This window comes from Phyllopteryx taeniolatus, chromosome 13 (assembly GCF_024500385.1).
Source record: "Phyllopteryx taeniolatus isolate TA_2022b chromosome 13, UOR_Ptae_1.2, whole genome shotgun sequence".
Taxonomy (NCBI): Eukaryota; Metazoa; Chordata; class Actinopteri; order Syngnathiformes; family Syngnathidae; genus Phyllopteryx; species Phyllopteryx taeniolatus.
The window spans coordinates 24,130,088-24,145,993 of record NC_084514.1 but is presented as its reverse complement, the minus strand read 5'-3'; the positions used below and the strand labels follow the sequence as shown (position 1 = coordinate 24,145,993).

At 47.3% G+C, this 15,906-nt stretch overlaps 1 protein-coding gene across 4 annotated transcripts in view; it reads left to right on the top strand.

Annotated features, from left to right (window-relative positions):
* Nucleotides 1–15,906, top strand: part of gabrb1 (gamma-aminobutyric acid type A receptor subunit beta1) — a 149,329-nt gene that overhangs the window by 40,122 nt on the left and 93,301 nt on the right. For all 4 annotated transcript variants that reach the window (XM_061795720.1, XM_061795717.1, XM_061795718.1 and 1 more), the window contains one exon: nt 10,085–10,305. In XM_061795720.1, the coding sequence (XP_061651704.1) occupies nt 10,085–10,305 (221 nt within the window). The remainder of the gene's footprint in view (nt 1–10,084; nt 10,306–15,906) is intronic.

The following is a 15,906-nucleotide window of genomic DNA, read 5'->3' as shown; positions in this document are numbered from 1 at the left end:
TTATTTTTGAAAGGGGACAATGCAATTTCATAAAACACATGAAGTACACATGGTTAAAAAAGCCAGAATTAGCCAGAAGGCTAGTCCCCTGGCCATGATGTAAAAAAGCAGTAAAATACATCTACAAGACAATATAATACAGGATACATAATCAAACTATACTATTAAGAGAGAATAAAACCATAATTTTTCTGATCATAACAAAAAGACAACATAACATACTTGTCTTTTAGTGTTGGCAGCTATAGGTGTTAACTAGCCACATTTTCAGTTTTTTTGTGAAGGTCTTGTATGTTGTAAGCAGTTTAACCTCCTCAGGTACTGAGTTCCACTCACCAGCGCTCCTCACTGACCAGGCTGACTTACTGAAAGTGCTCCTGCGCAGAGGAATGAGACAGTCACCTCTGACAGAGCCTCGAGTGACACGCTCAGAGCTGTTTCTTTGGCTGATGAACTCAGCCAGAGGAGCTGGGGCCAAATCATGCAGTACTTTATAAATCAAATTTAAATCTGCAAATATGTGAAGACGGTCCCAGTTTAAAAGACTGTATTTTTTAAAAATTGCACAGTGTTGATAGTGCCTTGGTTTTTTATCCATCACTTTAATTACTTGTTTGTACAAAACTTCCAATGTTTTTTTTGCATTCTGACCAGCCTGGGACCAACTGGTTATGCAATAGTTAAAGTGACTAAGAATCATCGAATGCAGGTAAATTTTTGCAGCTTCAGTTGACATTTCATTCCGAATTGCACGAAAATTTGCGAGGTTTAATTTGATATTTTTACACAATTTGTCAATATGGGCTTTAAAGGAAAGCTGTGAATCTATTATTAACCCAAGATATTTGTATTGGCTGACAATTAGCATTTTTTCTCCATTAACAAGTATGTCGGGGTCAGGTGATACTCTATTTGTTTTAGTGAAATACATGCCTACAGTTTTAGAAATGTTTAGCTGTAGACAGCATTCCTGCAACCAAGTTGTGACACAGGACATTGTATTAGTGAGTTTAGCAGCAACAGTATCTTTGGAGCGACCATGAACAAAGAAAACTGTGTCGTCTGCATACATTACGCACTCTGCTTCAGAGCAAACAGTGGGCAAATCGTTGATATAAAGACTAAATAAAAGGGGACCCAATATTGATCCCTGAGGGACTCCAGAGGTTAGCCTAAGAGACTCTGATCTGCAGTTGTTAACTGATACAGATTGTGTTCGGTCATGCAGATATGATTCAATCCAGCTCACAGCTTTGCGAGAGAAGTTAAATTTTGAGAGCTTGGTAAGAAGAACAGAGTGATTTACTGTATCAAAAGCTTTCCTGAGGTCCAAGAACACCGCCCCTACAACTCCACCCTTGTCGAGAGAAGATTTTATTTTCTCAATGAAGAGCCATGTAGCCATTTCAGTGGAATGCTTGGATCTGAAACCAAACTGCATGGCGTGGAGAGAGGGGGAGCTGCTGATTAAATAATGGACAATCTGCTCTGACACCCATTTTTCTGCAACTTTGGAAATGGCCGGAAGAATGCTTATAGGTCGGTAGTTATTCAGAGAAGTTGAGTCACCGGATTTAAAGACAGGGGTAACAATAGCAGATTTCCAGGCCTTTGGTGACAAGTGACCAGATGAAATTGAAAGATTAATGATTGAGGCATTTGGGGACGTTGAGCCACATAGTTTGATTTGGCCGGGCGAGTCTTGTCGTGGTGGTCATAACGCAGCGTTGCGCTTAGGGCTGGTATGTTAACTAGCCACTTGGACCCAACAATTTCCGTGTGAGTAGTATTAACCAGGTAGCGAGCTGTAGCTTCTGCTCTACACTGCGACCCATCCTTCATGGGCTTCAGGCCAAAAATCCCATCTGCTACATCTCGGATGAACGACTTACTGGGACACAGGTAATGGATGTCTTTGGTGAGGATGCACATGTGCAAATTTGGCGCCAGATACAGATCAGGGTTACTATCGTGATAGGCAACTACCGCGGGAGTATTGATTCGGACGTATGTGTCGCTTTGCCAACATTAATTACGTCTTTTAGGCGATAGATGTTGCAGGAGTCGATAATTGGAAGAGTAACAAGGAAGGCTACTTCTCGGTACTCAGGGACGACATACAGGACAGTGGAACTTCCGAGAGAGAAACCCAAGTGGGCTTGGACAGGGCTAATGGGGTTTGCCAGAGCTTTAGACAGGATGCTTTCGATTAAGCTCAGGGGAACCAAATACGGAGGGATTCTACCCATTGCTAAGTGGTCTATGGATGAAGAGATTTCACGTAGCATGTCATTCATCAATGTGGTAACAATCTGTGTGTGAGCATAATCCGTTTGGCGAATTGTTCTAATTGCTGGACCATGTGAGTGGTGTCGAAGGCGGCATGGTCGATAGCCTTGCGAGACCACGTGGCTCCGGCGCAGCTGTTTTTGGTGGACGTCCCGACAGTACTAAGGCTAGACGCGTCGTGCTGGTGCTGCGGATACCTGTTATTTCGGTTGTTATGTTTTTGGTTTGTGGCGGAGCAGCGCGTTCGGTTTCACCAGTGTCTCGGTCTGGCGTCTGCGTTGGTGGACATGGTGCAGTCCTTGGCGTGGCAAGGATGCTGTCACCGAGGTTGGATGTGCTTGACCGGTCCGGTCTCAGTGTGTGGACCATCCTCAGTTTTGTGCATGATGCATCATGGGTGGAGTCTTGTGTGATGGCTGAAAATGCAGTCCATTGTTTAGGGACCGGGTCCACAAATTGTTTTTCAAAGGGCGCAATTTTTGTATTTATTAGTGGGTCGACTCGTCTCAAAAGGCAAGAGTAAGTCCAGTGTCACAGGAGCGACCCCTGGCGGGCCTGTTTGGTATCGCAGGTGCAGTCCCCCCTTTTGTAAGATCGTCAACCGGTTGTGGTTGTATTTGATGGGTCGGAGTGGCTGTTAGGCTGCAGTCTAGTGAGTCTTTAGCGAGGGGTGTGGCATGCAGTGACAAACCCAGGTCATTAAACTCCGGTGAAGGCTGAAAGAACCAGCGCGCGACCAGTTCTCTGTCGGTTTAGCGGTGGCGAGGTGGCTACAGGGGACTCGGCGATGTCGTCAATGGGGGTGTCGTTACTTGAAGGAGTGCGGCCTGACAGGTCTTCATCCTCCGAGTGGTCCCACCCCAGGCCCTGGCCTGAGGACAGTTCCCGAGTTGATGGTGGTAATGCCTGTTCCACCTGCGCCTCAAATCGGCAGAGCAGGTCTTGGCCAATAAGCAGGGGGACGGTTTCAATTGGAGACACGTAGACCGGGTGGACTAATGTCATGGGGCCAATTGTCCAATGGAGCATAGTTATGGGGTTTAGCTTGGTATTAGTCACTGAAAATGCACGGATAGTTAGTGCGCAGCGTTGCAGTTGAAGGTCATGGCCACTGAATTAGAGCTGCGGTCATTCCATGATTTTGATTTGTCGTTGAATTGGCGTTGTTGGTTGCGAGGACCATTGTTGTATGGGTTAAACGACTTATTTTGATTGTCGGGTTTAACATTGCCAGAACGGGGTGTGTCGGTCACACGCTTGTTGTACGTCGCACCCTCTATTCCATCTGTGGTGCTGCGTTTGTAAAGAAGAGCCCTGATTCTTGTGCTTTAGAGGGAGGGTGTTTTTTTTTCCGCAAAACCCTTGGTGGCCAGTTCACGCAGTTGGGCACTGGACAGTGTGCGCTGGCATGCTGCTACGCCCAGCTGGTGGCTGGTGTTAGGGTGTAGGTTTTCGACAAAAAGTGTTTTGAAAGTTTTGTCCTCCTCCATATTCGGCTCATTTAAATTTGAAAGTACACTTTACGCAAGGCAATAATAAGCTTGGGGTATCTCAAGTCTCCCCTGTTTAACTGTGAGGGCCGCAGATAAGCCGGTTACGGCCTCTGGGTCATTAAATTCTTGAGACAATGCTTGGCAGAGGGAGAGTCGGGGGTGAGTCGAAAAGGTGAGCTGCGACTGGTGGGGTTGCCACCCGTGAGGTGGCCGCACGGGGCCCCCTGAAGGTGGGTTCTGGCGCAAAGGTCGGAGATGTTTTTTAGGGCTCTGTGACACTCCTGGTGAGGGAGGGCCCCACGCTGTCTGTAGCAGGGGCCGGAACACTGGGATGAGTCAGAGAGTCAGTGGACAGCTGTTGAGCTAATTGTCGCTCACGCCTGACATGGGTTAACTCATCATCTTGGTCCTGGAGCTGTTGCTGGAGGCGGGACAGCTCCGTCTCCCTGATTACCATCTGTGTCCTGAGCCCGTACGACTGTTTCATCTCTTTGGAGCGTTCCGCTTTGAGTTTGTCGGTGCGTTCGGTGAGCCACTGAATGTCACCGGAAGCTTGCCGCAGCAGAATAGTTGCTCGCTGATGTTCGGCCCGTAATTCAAGCACTTGGTCATTCGACGGTCGGTCGGCTAATTCTACCAATTTAGCTTTTAAGTGGGCAATCTCAGCATAAGCGTCTTGTAGTTGGTTATACCTCCGGAAGTTAATTCGCTCGAGGTAGGGGCTTGGGTTGGTTTATCATCCTCATAGTTTAATCTGCCGCTGTCTTTAGGCAGCAACTGTGCAGCCTCAGCTGCCGTAGTGAGGTCGGCTATCTGAGCCTCTGCATCATTTTATTGCATTTCAACGTCAAGGAGGCGGGCTTCAGCCAAGTTTAAGCGTGTGGTGGTCTCTTTTAATTGTGCAGTCAACTGGACTTGTTTATGCTTTTCAGCTTCCAGTCTGCGTTTCACCAGAGCGTCCTCGCGGTCGCACCATTTGAGTTGGGCCGCCAAGTTCAGCACCATGCAAGCAAAGAGTTTGCGAGAGATTTTTATCTTTTAAGGTTTTGTGCTTGGCGTCACTCATGAGTTGTGCGATGTTATCATTGAGGACTTCGAGCAAGGTCCTTAGTTAAATTGCTGACGAGCTCTTCCAGTGTGTCAAGATTATCGTATTGACTGGGACTTTCTGGAAGTTCCGCCATGATTTGCGTTGCGCGTGCAGTAGCTTGTACTAGGTACGCAACTAACTTGTTTGTAATGTAGGCTCGTTTGAGCAGTGCGTCTAGTTTGGGAATAGAGGCACAATATAGGCGATGTCGTAATGTGTTCAACACTTAAATTGCGTTTGCAAATTATAGTGTGAGGGTTGATCACGTACTTCAAAGGTGTTTGAGTGTGCATAGAAGCAGTGATTGAGTAGCACAAAAGTTTTCAGCGACGTGCGTACAATTTATTTGATTGAATTAAATTGCTGCGTGAGAGTTGGCAATTCAGTTGGTGATTTAAAATAGTTGTGAAGGGCACTTGGTGGAGTGGAGGAATCAGATTGTGGACTAAATTTGAAAATAATTTAACCAATTAATTAATTTAGTTTGGGTAAATAAATTATTATTAGTTATAATTTACAACCAGTTCAGGGTGTACCCCGCCTCCTGCCCGATGACAGCTGGGATAGGCTCCAGCACGCCCGCGACCCTAGTGAGGAGAAGCGGCTCAGAAAATGGATGGATGGATAGTTATAATTTAGTTAAGCAACTTGATTTGACGGTGTGTGACGGCTATCACTGCAAGTCAATTCAATTGGATTTAGGCGTTCAGCTGATCTACATAAATTTTGTTTAACGTTGGGTAAAAGTCAAATGTACTTATGATTAGACTTGTGAATTAATTGATTCCTTGTATGGCTAGTACAGGTGTGGCTTTTCGGCCAAGTGAAGAGGCATGAAAAACAAGAAGCGATTTAATGAAATAAAAATTCCCCCCAAAAAATTAAATTAAAAAAATAATTAATTTTAAAACAAATCCAAAAAGGAATTTAAAAAAATAAATCAAAAAAAATAATAATTAATATAAATTTAAAAAAATAATAATTCCAAAAGAAAAGTACAAAAAAAAAAAGTTTTTCGGAAAAATTAAAATCAAGCCGAGTTTTCCTTTTTCTTTTAAAAAAGAAATAAGAAAAGAAATCCACAGCGATTAAAACAGCCAATCAATCAATTAATAAACTCCACTTTGTAAAAGAAATCCGTTAATTAACTGTGGTTACTGTAAGTGGTTGTCAGTTTAATTCGACAGTAGGTGTTGTTTGTGCACGTTTACTGGCGGAAGGTGGCGGTGTTGCTGTATAGCAGTGCCGCTGCTTTCCGGCCAATTTAGACTCGTTAGAATAAAAAATACCAGGCATAAAACTTTAAAGAACGATGTCGGCGTTTCGAAAATGAGTGAAAACGGAGGCTTTAAATTTAAAACGCTTTCTAACTATCATGAATTAAGGCAAGCTCTCGTGGTTGTTCGGTTGCCTCGGCAACTGGTGACGTCAGGCTGTGCGGTGCGCGCAGCGCACACCGGAAGCTTATCAGCACACAAAAAGCACACGGCGGTGCTTATTATTAAAGCCCACGTTTATTGTTTCGAAAGCAACGACCCAAGATGAACGCAGTGCCTTAGCACGCGATCGGTAATGGCTAACTAGCGGCTTGAGCCGGAGATAGTCAGCGTAAGATTCCAGTCACACACCCGGAAGTTTCGTGATGGGATGAACATCCACGAGGGGCACTCGAGGACAACCCGGAGCTTATGCTACGGATCACGCCACGAAGGAAGAAACCAAGGTGGCAACGTCACGATGACGTCACGTCTCTCCAAGACGGGAGACGAATTACGAAGCCTTGAGCCCTCGTGGGTGTCATGTGTGTTTTTTTTCTCCTCCACACACAAATAGCTAGCACTCTCGCTCAGAGTTCGACTGACGTGTAACGGGATTCTCGGTATAGAACATGTTCTCGTGACCAGGGACTTCCCAAACCTCCTATTTACACAGCGAAACTCAGAATAAAATTCCCAACACCACAACGGGCATATAGCTAGTCTGGTTAGCAACTCCAGAGCATAGCGGGAAGAAGACGAGGACCGTGCGAACGCTCAGGATTTGTTACCCGTTCGCGATCCTCGAAGGCCTTTTCAACAGAACTTTACATAGGAAATCTCCCCACAGTTCAAAGCATGCAGCGCATAAAACGGATATCCAAATAAAATTTGCAATGCAACAACACTAGTTTCACTAGGGCAAAACCTTCGTTTCTCTTGTTACTTAGTGCTCGGGCTTTTGGTCGCTATGGTAACGGAGTGTGCTCACACATAGACAACATAGCCACAATCTAGATAGCAGTAGAGGTGCTTAACCATGACCCTGACAAGATGGCGGCTGCCGTCTTGGTTTATTGCAAAATATCGTGGGTTATGCGTTTTTGGGTTCGTAATAAAACGCAGTATCTCCTCACTCGGGTTGCACCACTCTGTAGCGTTTATTGGGGGACATCAAATTTGAGCTTAATTTAGAAGAAAACGATGAGTTGGAAGCGGCGCCTGCGTCACTTCCGGGTTATCGTAATTTTAAATTACAGCGTTATAAATCATGATCTTTGATAGATATGAGGGGCACCACGTCATATTTTTACAAGTCTAATTTGAGGCGAAATTACGACAAACCTTTATAATCAGTCTCTTAAAGGAAGGTGGCTACATTTTAGGAATTTTGAGTTCTAGACTTTCTAGAGGTTATATCAAACATCCTTTCCTACCACCTTTGCAAACACTGAGGGGCTGGACTGCCTTTTGGCGTTATTTTTCCATTCTAGGATTATTTTGTGGTTTAAAACCATCCATCCATCCATTTTCTGAGCCGCTTCTCCTCACTAGGGTCGCGGGCGTGCTGGAGCCTATCCCAGCTGTCATCGGGCAGGAGGCGGGGTACACCCTGAACTGGTTGCCAGCCAATCGCAGGACACATAGAAACAAACAACCATTCGCACTCACAGTCATGCCTACGGGCAATTTAGAGTCTCCAATTAATGCATGTTTTTGGGATGTGGGAGGAAACCGGAGTGCCCGGAGAAAACCCACGCAGGCACGGGGAGAACATGCAAACTCCACACAGGCGGGGACGGGGATTGAACCCCGCACCTCAGAACTGTGAGGCTGACGCTCTAACCAGTCGTCCACCGTGCCGCGGTTTAAAACCAGTGGAATAAAATATTAATTATTGGATTTAAGATAACGAGACCATTTTCCCACCCTGCATTGTTCCACGCTCATTCTCTTTCATACCTGTAATGAATGTTTCAAATGTTATGTGGTGTGGAGAACATTACTATTTTCATGTGACATTTGTGGCCTGCCGTGAGACATTCCATCTGGTTCAGTTAACAACAGATTTGACGTTAGACGTTCAAGTTTGCAGCAATACAGTCACCCGTGGCGTTCATGTGAAGTTCTTAAAATATTGACTCCCAGTCGAGTCACAGAGTGTCTTATGAACCCCTGTCTGTAGTGTCGTTCCGTCGCCCGCGGGTGTCGCTTTTGCCTGTTCCAACTCCCAATGGCAGCTCTCAGCAGGGTGGAGGCGTCGCTGCCGGTCTAATCCTTCGACTGGCGGGGAGTTAATTAACTTAGCGTTCGGGGGCGAACCCAGCATCCGTGGGTCTCCCCTTTGAAGTCTCAGACAGACGTGATTCACTTCGCGTCGGCACGGCAAAGCAAATGTCTGTGTCTTGTTGAAAATAGTTTATTGTGTTAATCCGTTTAGAGTCTGCGTGTGACTCTGGAGTTACAGTGTACCTTGGCGGGGAGCGGCGGTAGTGCGAGGCCGGGGTGCCGGGTGGCATCGTTTGCGTGTTATGTCCGCTACACCACTAAACAAAGCCATAATTTTAGTACAAAAATCTACTAAATGTAACATAAATATTCTTTTTTCATATTGAATTTTTTTTTAAATTTGCAAAACAACTTAAACAACAGTGTCAACATGTTTCTGTATTTCAGTTACACTTCACTGGCCTTTAAAATAACAATAATGAGCAGTCATACAAGGTAATTAAATGTAGTTATAATCAATTATTATTGCACGTAATAGTGTGAATGCTGAAAGCACTGTTATTGTGTTGTTTTTGTGCATTATTATTATTGTAAACATTTAACTTTATTCTTCTATTTTATTATTTTATTTTTATTTAGAAAGCAGCACAATTAGGTACCATTATCCATGCAACGTACAATAACTATTTATAGAGAAATGAGATCGAATTTAAACTTACCAGCTGGCAAGTTTTTGACTTGAGTTCGTTGTCACATTTCTGTGGGGCCAATTATGTATTACTCGTGCACTCACTGTAGTTGTCTCGCCGTGCTGCACTATTTGCATATAGTGGCCACTCATGCCAGAGTAGCATCTGCTCCATTTGCACACTGATTGAGGAGTATCTGTAACATTTGCACAACCATTGTCCCAGATTATCGCACTACTCGTCACTTTAAACCGCATACACTCCTTGAAGTCTCAGTGCCCTTTGCACAATGGTCATTGCACCGGACTATTGCGATATTAGCCATTCGAACTGCTCTAAGTGCTAGAGGACTCTGCATCTTTTTGCACAATTGTTGTTTGTTGTTGTTTTTTGTCAATGTCTTTATGTCTCCAAAGTGTTCTGTAAATTGATCTGTTGTACTAGAGCGGCTCCAACTACCGGAGACAAATTCCTTGTGTGTTTTGGACATACTTGGCAAATAAAGATGATTCTGATTCTGATTCTGATTCTGATTCCATCATCTCTGACTACACTACCAAAGTATAGCTTAAGCTGTAAAAGTCATTATTCATTAGTTAATGTGAACACAATATAAAGCACATTACTGCACATTACTGTATATACCCTAATGTTGGGTTAATTGGAGAGAGTAAATTCCCCATTGGTGTGAATGTGAGTGTCGATTATTTTTTGTCTACATGTACCCTTTGATTGACTGGTGACCATTCCAGGGTATATCCTGTCTTTCTTCCAAAGTCAGCTTGGATAGGCTCCGGCTCAACGTTGACTCTGAACAGGATAAGAAGTAAAATATAAAATGATTGGTGGTGGGATGGAATGTTGATGTGCAGTCCTCTCTTTCCAAGTACAAAATAGTATAAATGTTCTTTTTTTTTTTCCGAATTGAGGGAGGTAATTGACTCCATCCCCAAAAAATGGGGGCCCCCGTAAATACTTTTGGGAATCATTGCATTAACCATTGCTGTGCTAACATTTTTTTCACCATTATTCCCACAGGACTATACTATCACTATGTACTTCCAACAGTCCTGGCGAGACAAGCGTCTCTCATACACTGGCATTCCCCTCAACCTCACACTCGATAACCGGGTGGCTGACCAGCTGTGGGTCCCTGACACATACTTTATTAATGACAAGAAATCTTTCGTCCATGGGGTGACGGTGAAGAACCGAATGATCAGATTGCACCCTGATGGAACTGTGCTTTATGGTCTCAGGTGAGTGTTGTTTTTAGTCTTTGTGTGTGTGTGTGTGTGTGCGTGTGTGTGTGTGCATGAGAGAGAGAAGAGAGAGAGAGGGAGAGAGAGAGAACAAGAGGTACCCTAGAAGTTAATGTTTTACAGTTACTTGAGAGTCGTGACTGTTAAATAGGGCTAATGTTGCCATATGCACAGCCAAAACGACAGCAAAAGAATCTGCAACTTACCGTAAGGTGTTTTCTCAAGTTAGAAGTGGGGTGAAATTTCCAAGTTTGGGCAGTGACAAAACTAAGCTGCATGTTAAAGCGATTGTTTTTGGCAGTATGTAATATAAACAAGAGTCAACATATAAACATGTACGGACATGTGACGTGTCGTTTGATTGGTGAACTTGAGTCAAAACATCACAGTAGTAATCACGGTGGATTGGAGCAATGGCGCCCAAAACGGAAGTCTAAAACAAAAGTATAAAAATAGAATTAGCCTAGCTACCATTCAGAAAGGTAAAGCAGAAGGGGGACTTGACGCACCCAACTTCAAACACTATTACTTAGCTAGCCAAATACAGTACCTCATTAAATGGTTACATCTAAATGTCGAACAACAATCTTGGCTGGAACTAGAATAGATAGACTGCAATAGCACCAAACTTTCAGACCTACCATGTATCAACATAAGTCTCAAACGCCACAATTGTTATAAAAATCCGATTATTGCAGCCATTTTATCAGCTTGGTGGATAAGTCTAGAAACCACACAATATCAGTCAGCACCATATCGTTCCTCCCCAATCTGGGACAGATTAACAAAATACCCCTTTAATGCAGCACATAGGAACAAAGAGGAATTGACCGCCTTCATCACTTATTCAAAAATATATTCATTTCACGTGAAAGCTTATTCCAAGAATTTAAAATTAGAGGTGGTAACTTCCTTCAATACTATAAAGTTAGAACAACAATCCGAAAAAGATTTAGAACTACCCGTTTTTGTTCAGGAAATAGTACAACTACTCCCATAAAACAAAAAACTCCTTTCAAAAGTATACAAATTAATCTCAAGTACTAATTCAATACACTTACCAATCGCAAACTGGGAAAAGACCTCTCAGTGCCATCCATCCATCCATTTTCTACCGCTTATCCGAGGTCGGGTCGCGGGGGCAGTAGCTATAGCTGGGACGCCCAGACTTCCGTCTCCCCAGCCACTTCATCCACCTCTTCCTGGGGGATCCCGAGGCATTCCCAGGCCAGCCGAAGGATGTATAATCTCTCCAGCGTGTCCTGGGTCGTCCCCGGGGTCTCCTCCCGGTGGGACGTGCCCGGAACACCTCACCAGGAAGGCATCCGGGAGGCATCCGAATCAGATGCCCCAGCCACCTCATCTGGCTCCTCTCGATGTGGAGGAGCAGCGGCTCTCCTCTGAGATCCTCCCGGATGACCGAGCTTCTCACCCTATCTCTCTATCTCTTTCTGCGGAGGAAACTCATTTCGGCCGCTTGTATCCGGGATCTTGTTCTTTTGGTCACGACTCACACCTCGTGACCGTAGGTGAGGGTAGGAACGTATATCGACCGGTAAATCAAGAGCTTCTCCTTTCGGCTTAGCTCGTTCTTTACCACAACGGATCGATACAAAGTCCGCATCACTGCAGATGCTGCACCGATCCGCCTGTCGATCTCCCGTTCCATTCTTCCCTCACTCGTGAACAAGACCCCAAGATACTTGAACTCCTCCACTTGGGGCAGGATCTCATCCCCGACCTGGAGAGCGCACGCCACTCTTTTCCGACTGAGAACCATGGTCTCAGATTTGGAAGTGCTGATTCTCATCCCAGCTGCTTCACACGCTGCAAACTGCTCCAGTGAGAGTTGGAGGTCACGGCTTGATGAAGCTAACAGAACCACATCATCTGCAAAAAGCAGAGATGCAATACTGAGGCCACCAAACCGGACCCCCTCTACGCCTCGGCTGCGCCTAGAAATTCTGTCGATTAAAAGTTATGAACAGAATCTGTGACAAAGGGCAGCCTTGGCGGAGTCCAACCCTCACTGGAAACGAGTCTGATTTACTGCCGGATATGCGGATCCAACTCTGACTTCGGTCGTACAGGGACCGAACCCCACAGGGACCGAACAGCCCATATCAGGGGATTCGGTCGAACGCCTTCTCCAATTCCACAAAACAAATGTAAACTGGTTGGGCGAACTCCCATGCACCCCCGAGGACCCTGCCAAGGGTGTAGAGCTGGTCCACTGTTCCACGGCCAGGACGAAAACCACACTGAGCCTCCTGAATCTGAGATTCAACTTCCCTCTCCAGCACCCCTGAATAGACCAGGGAGTCTGAGGAGTGTGATCCCCCTGTAGTTGGAACACACCTTCTGCCCCCTCTTCTTAAAAAGGGGGACCACCACCCCAGTCTGCCAAACCAGAGGCACTGTCCCTGATGTCCACGCGATGTTGCAGAGGCGTGTTAACCGAGACAGCCCTACAACATCCAGAGCCTTGAGGAACTCCAGGCGAATCTCATCCACCTTGCCACCGAGGAGCTTTATATCCACCTCGGTGTCCTCAACCCCAGAGATAGGATAGCCCGCCTCAGAGAATCCATACTCTGCTCCCTCATGGGAAGGCGTGTCGGTGGAATTGAGGAGGTCTTCGAAGTATTCTCCCCACCGGCTCACAACGTCCCGAGTCGAGGTCAGCAGTGCCCCATCTCCACTATAAACAGTGTTGATGGTGCACTGCTTCCCCCTCCTGAGACGCTGGATGGTGGACCAGAATTTCCTCGAAGCCGTCCGGAGGTCTTTCTCCGTGGCCTCACCGAACTCTTCCCATGCCCGAGTTTTTGCTTCAGCGACCACCAAACCTGGATTCCGCTTGGCCAGCCGGTACCCATCAGCTGCCTCAGGAATCCCACCAAAAAGCCACGATAGGACTCCTTCTTCAGTTTTGACAGCACTTGTCCACCAACAAGTGGACGGTGTCCACCAACGGTGAGGGATGAACCCCAACATACAGGCGCTGAGCCGGGGAGCAATAAGTATACGCACACCTGCTCGGCGCCTCTCACCGTGGGCAACTCTGGAGTGGAAGAGAGTCCCACCCCTCTCGAGAGGACTGGTACCAGATCCCAAGCTGTGCATGGAGGAGAGTCCGACTATATCTAGTCGGAACTTCTCGACCTCACACACCAGCTCGGATTCCTTCCCTGCCAGAGAGGTGACATTCCACGTTCCTAGAGCCAGCTTCTGTAGCCGGGGATCGGCTAGCCAAGGTCCCAGCCCAGCTCGCACTGCACCCGACACCTATGGCCCCTCCCACAGGTGGTGAGCCCATGGGAAGGGGGACCCTCGTTACCCTTTCAGGCTGTGCCCGGCCGGGCCCCAAGGGTGCAGGCCCGGCCACCTGGCGCTCGCCTTCAAGCCCCACCTCCAGATTTAAAAGCTATAATGTAGCTCTTCCAAATAAACATGCTCAACCAATACTTGTAATTTTAGCAATCGCTAAAATAAACAATATTGTTAAACTGCAAGCATGCTAAGCATGCTATCAACATTAACCAATGGCAAAATCTTGTCATGGAGCATATAACACCAGAAAATAACGTAAAAGCAAATGGATAAATTCAAGAAAAATTGGTCACCTTTTATTAAAATGGTGAACCTTGAAGCTTGATTCTTGTTTGCCTGAAAGACTTTCATACAGAAATGTAATGTAAATGTCATGTAATGTGACCAAATCCCACCTCTGCGCATGCCATAGAGTTACTTGCATGTACTTGAACCCCTATCCTTCTGGAGCTGCGATGTGGGCCTCTGGGGATCCTGGTACTGTTTCCCCCTCCTCCTCTTGGGTCTGGTTGTGTCCGTGTTGCCCTCCTGGTGGGTGCCGGTCCCGGCTCCTCTCGGGGACCAACAAGGACGGCTGCTCTCCGTCCCTGGGTGCTGGGGAGGTGCCCGCTGGTCCCACTCCGGAGATCTCATCCTGGTCTCTCGGTGGGGGCTTGGGGGCCATGGTGCTGTGCCCCGGACCTGTGTCCTCCTCTTTTCTCTCCCTGGGGCCCTCCCCCGTGGTTGTTGCCACTCTTTCCCTCGGGCTGTGTGGGGTCCCCGGCTGATTTGGCCTTTAAGGTAGGGTGTCAGCGCCTCCTGCCTTGGACAGGCCCGCCTTCTGGGCCCTGTTCTGGTCGCTGGGCGATGGTCGGTTTGGGGGGGGAGGGGGTTGGTGGGGGATTAGCTGTAGGCTGGGAAGGGGCTGTTCCCCTTTTCTCTGCGGTTTTACAGCCGGTTGGATGGCGCCGGACGCGCAGGAGTCTAGCTTCTTACTTCACACACACTGCATATTTTTAGTTCTCACAATGTACATACTTGGCACATTGGGCACATTCACATCTCATTTAGGGTCCCCTCGGGGACTGGCACGAGGCATGATGGGGCGGGTGCCGGGTCGGGTACTGCCACATCTGTGCTAGTTTCCAGTCTGGTCTCCCCACCCCCTTCTCTGCCCTGCCGGTCCTCCAGTTTTAATGCATCATACACCCATCTGTGGGGGCAGGGCGGTGTTGGGTTTGGAAGGACAGCTGGCCACGTGTTCCGGCACTCCAGTCTGCTCTCTGGCCTGCCATGCCTTTCCCCCATGGATTCTTAATGCACCACATACATTCGCTTTGGGGAGCTGGTTGGCCTGGATGGGGCTGACTGTTATTGCTCATCAATGCCCTGTGACCGTCTCGCCTCACCCCCATGACTTTCCCCAATTTTAATGCACTACACCCCACCACACACGTTCACGGTACAGAGATAATGTTGCCAGTCGGGGACCTGGTAACCATAGTAATAGGGTGGGTGGTGGGTATTCACATTTCTCTTGGCTTGACTCCTGGGGCCAGCCCCTAAAACCCCCTTCCCCCCTTCGGTTTTTGGGCTGCGGCGGAATGGGGGTGCCCTGCCTTTCTCTCCCCTCTCTTGGCGCCCTCGCCCATCCTTGCTCAGGACGGGGGCTTAACATGGGGTCACTTTTGGCGGACTATAACTGTTTTCGGGTGGCAGCTGGCTCCTACGTTGGGCCCTGTTGGCGGCTGGGGCCCCCATGCTCTCCGGTGATTGTGGGGGCGGTGGTGGAGCGCCCTGGGTGGGGGGGTGTTGTAAATGAGCGTGGGGGGCGGTGGTCCAGCGCCTGTGCCCCTCTCTTTGGGACTGGTCGAGACGCTTCGGTTGGGCTGGGGACCGCTATGGGTCCTGGGGAGTGGGTGACGTCCCCCGCTGGACGGGCTCGCTGGCTTGGTCCCCTCATGTGGTTGGAGGTGGCCAGGCCCACCCTTCCTCAATGTGCCGGCTCAGCAACGCTGTACACCAGTTTACTAACATGAATGTGATATGGTGTTCACTAATAAGTTCGATAGACACGCTATAGGCTTTAATAGCTTGTGCTGGGACCATTAATAACAACACAGGTTATACTAACATATCAACTCACAGGTTTTTACAGGTGTTGAGACACTAAAAAGAATCCTACTGCACCACTCGTCAGTAGCACTGCCTTGCTCATTTCTCTCATCCTGCCCTTTTCTGTCCCCTCTCATCTTGTTCTCTTGGTTAGTTCTTGCATGTCCTTAC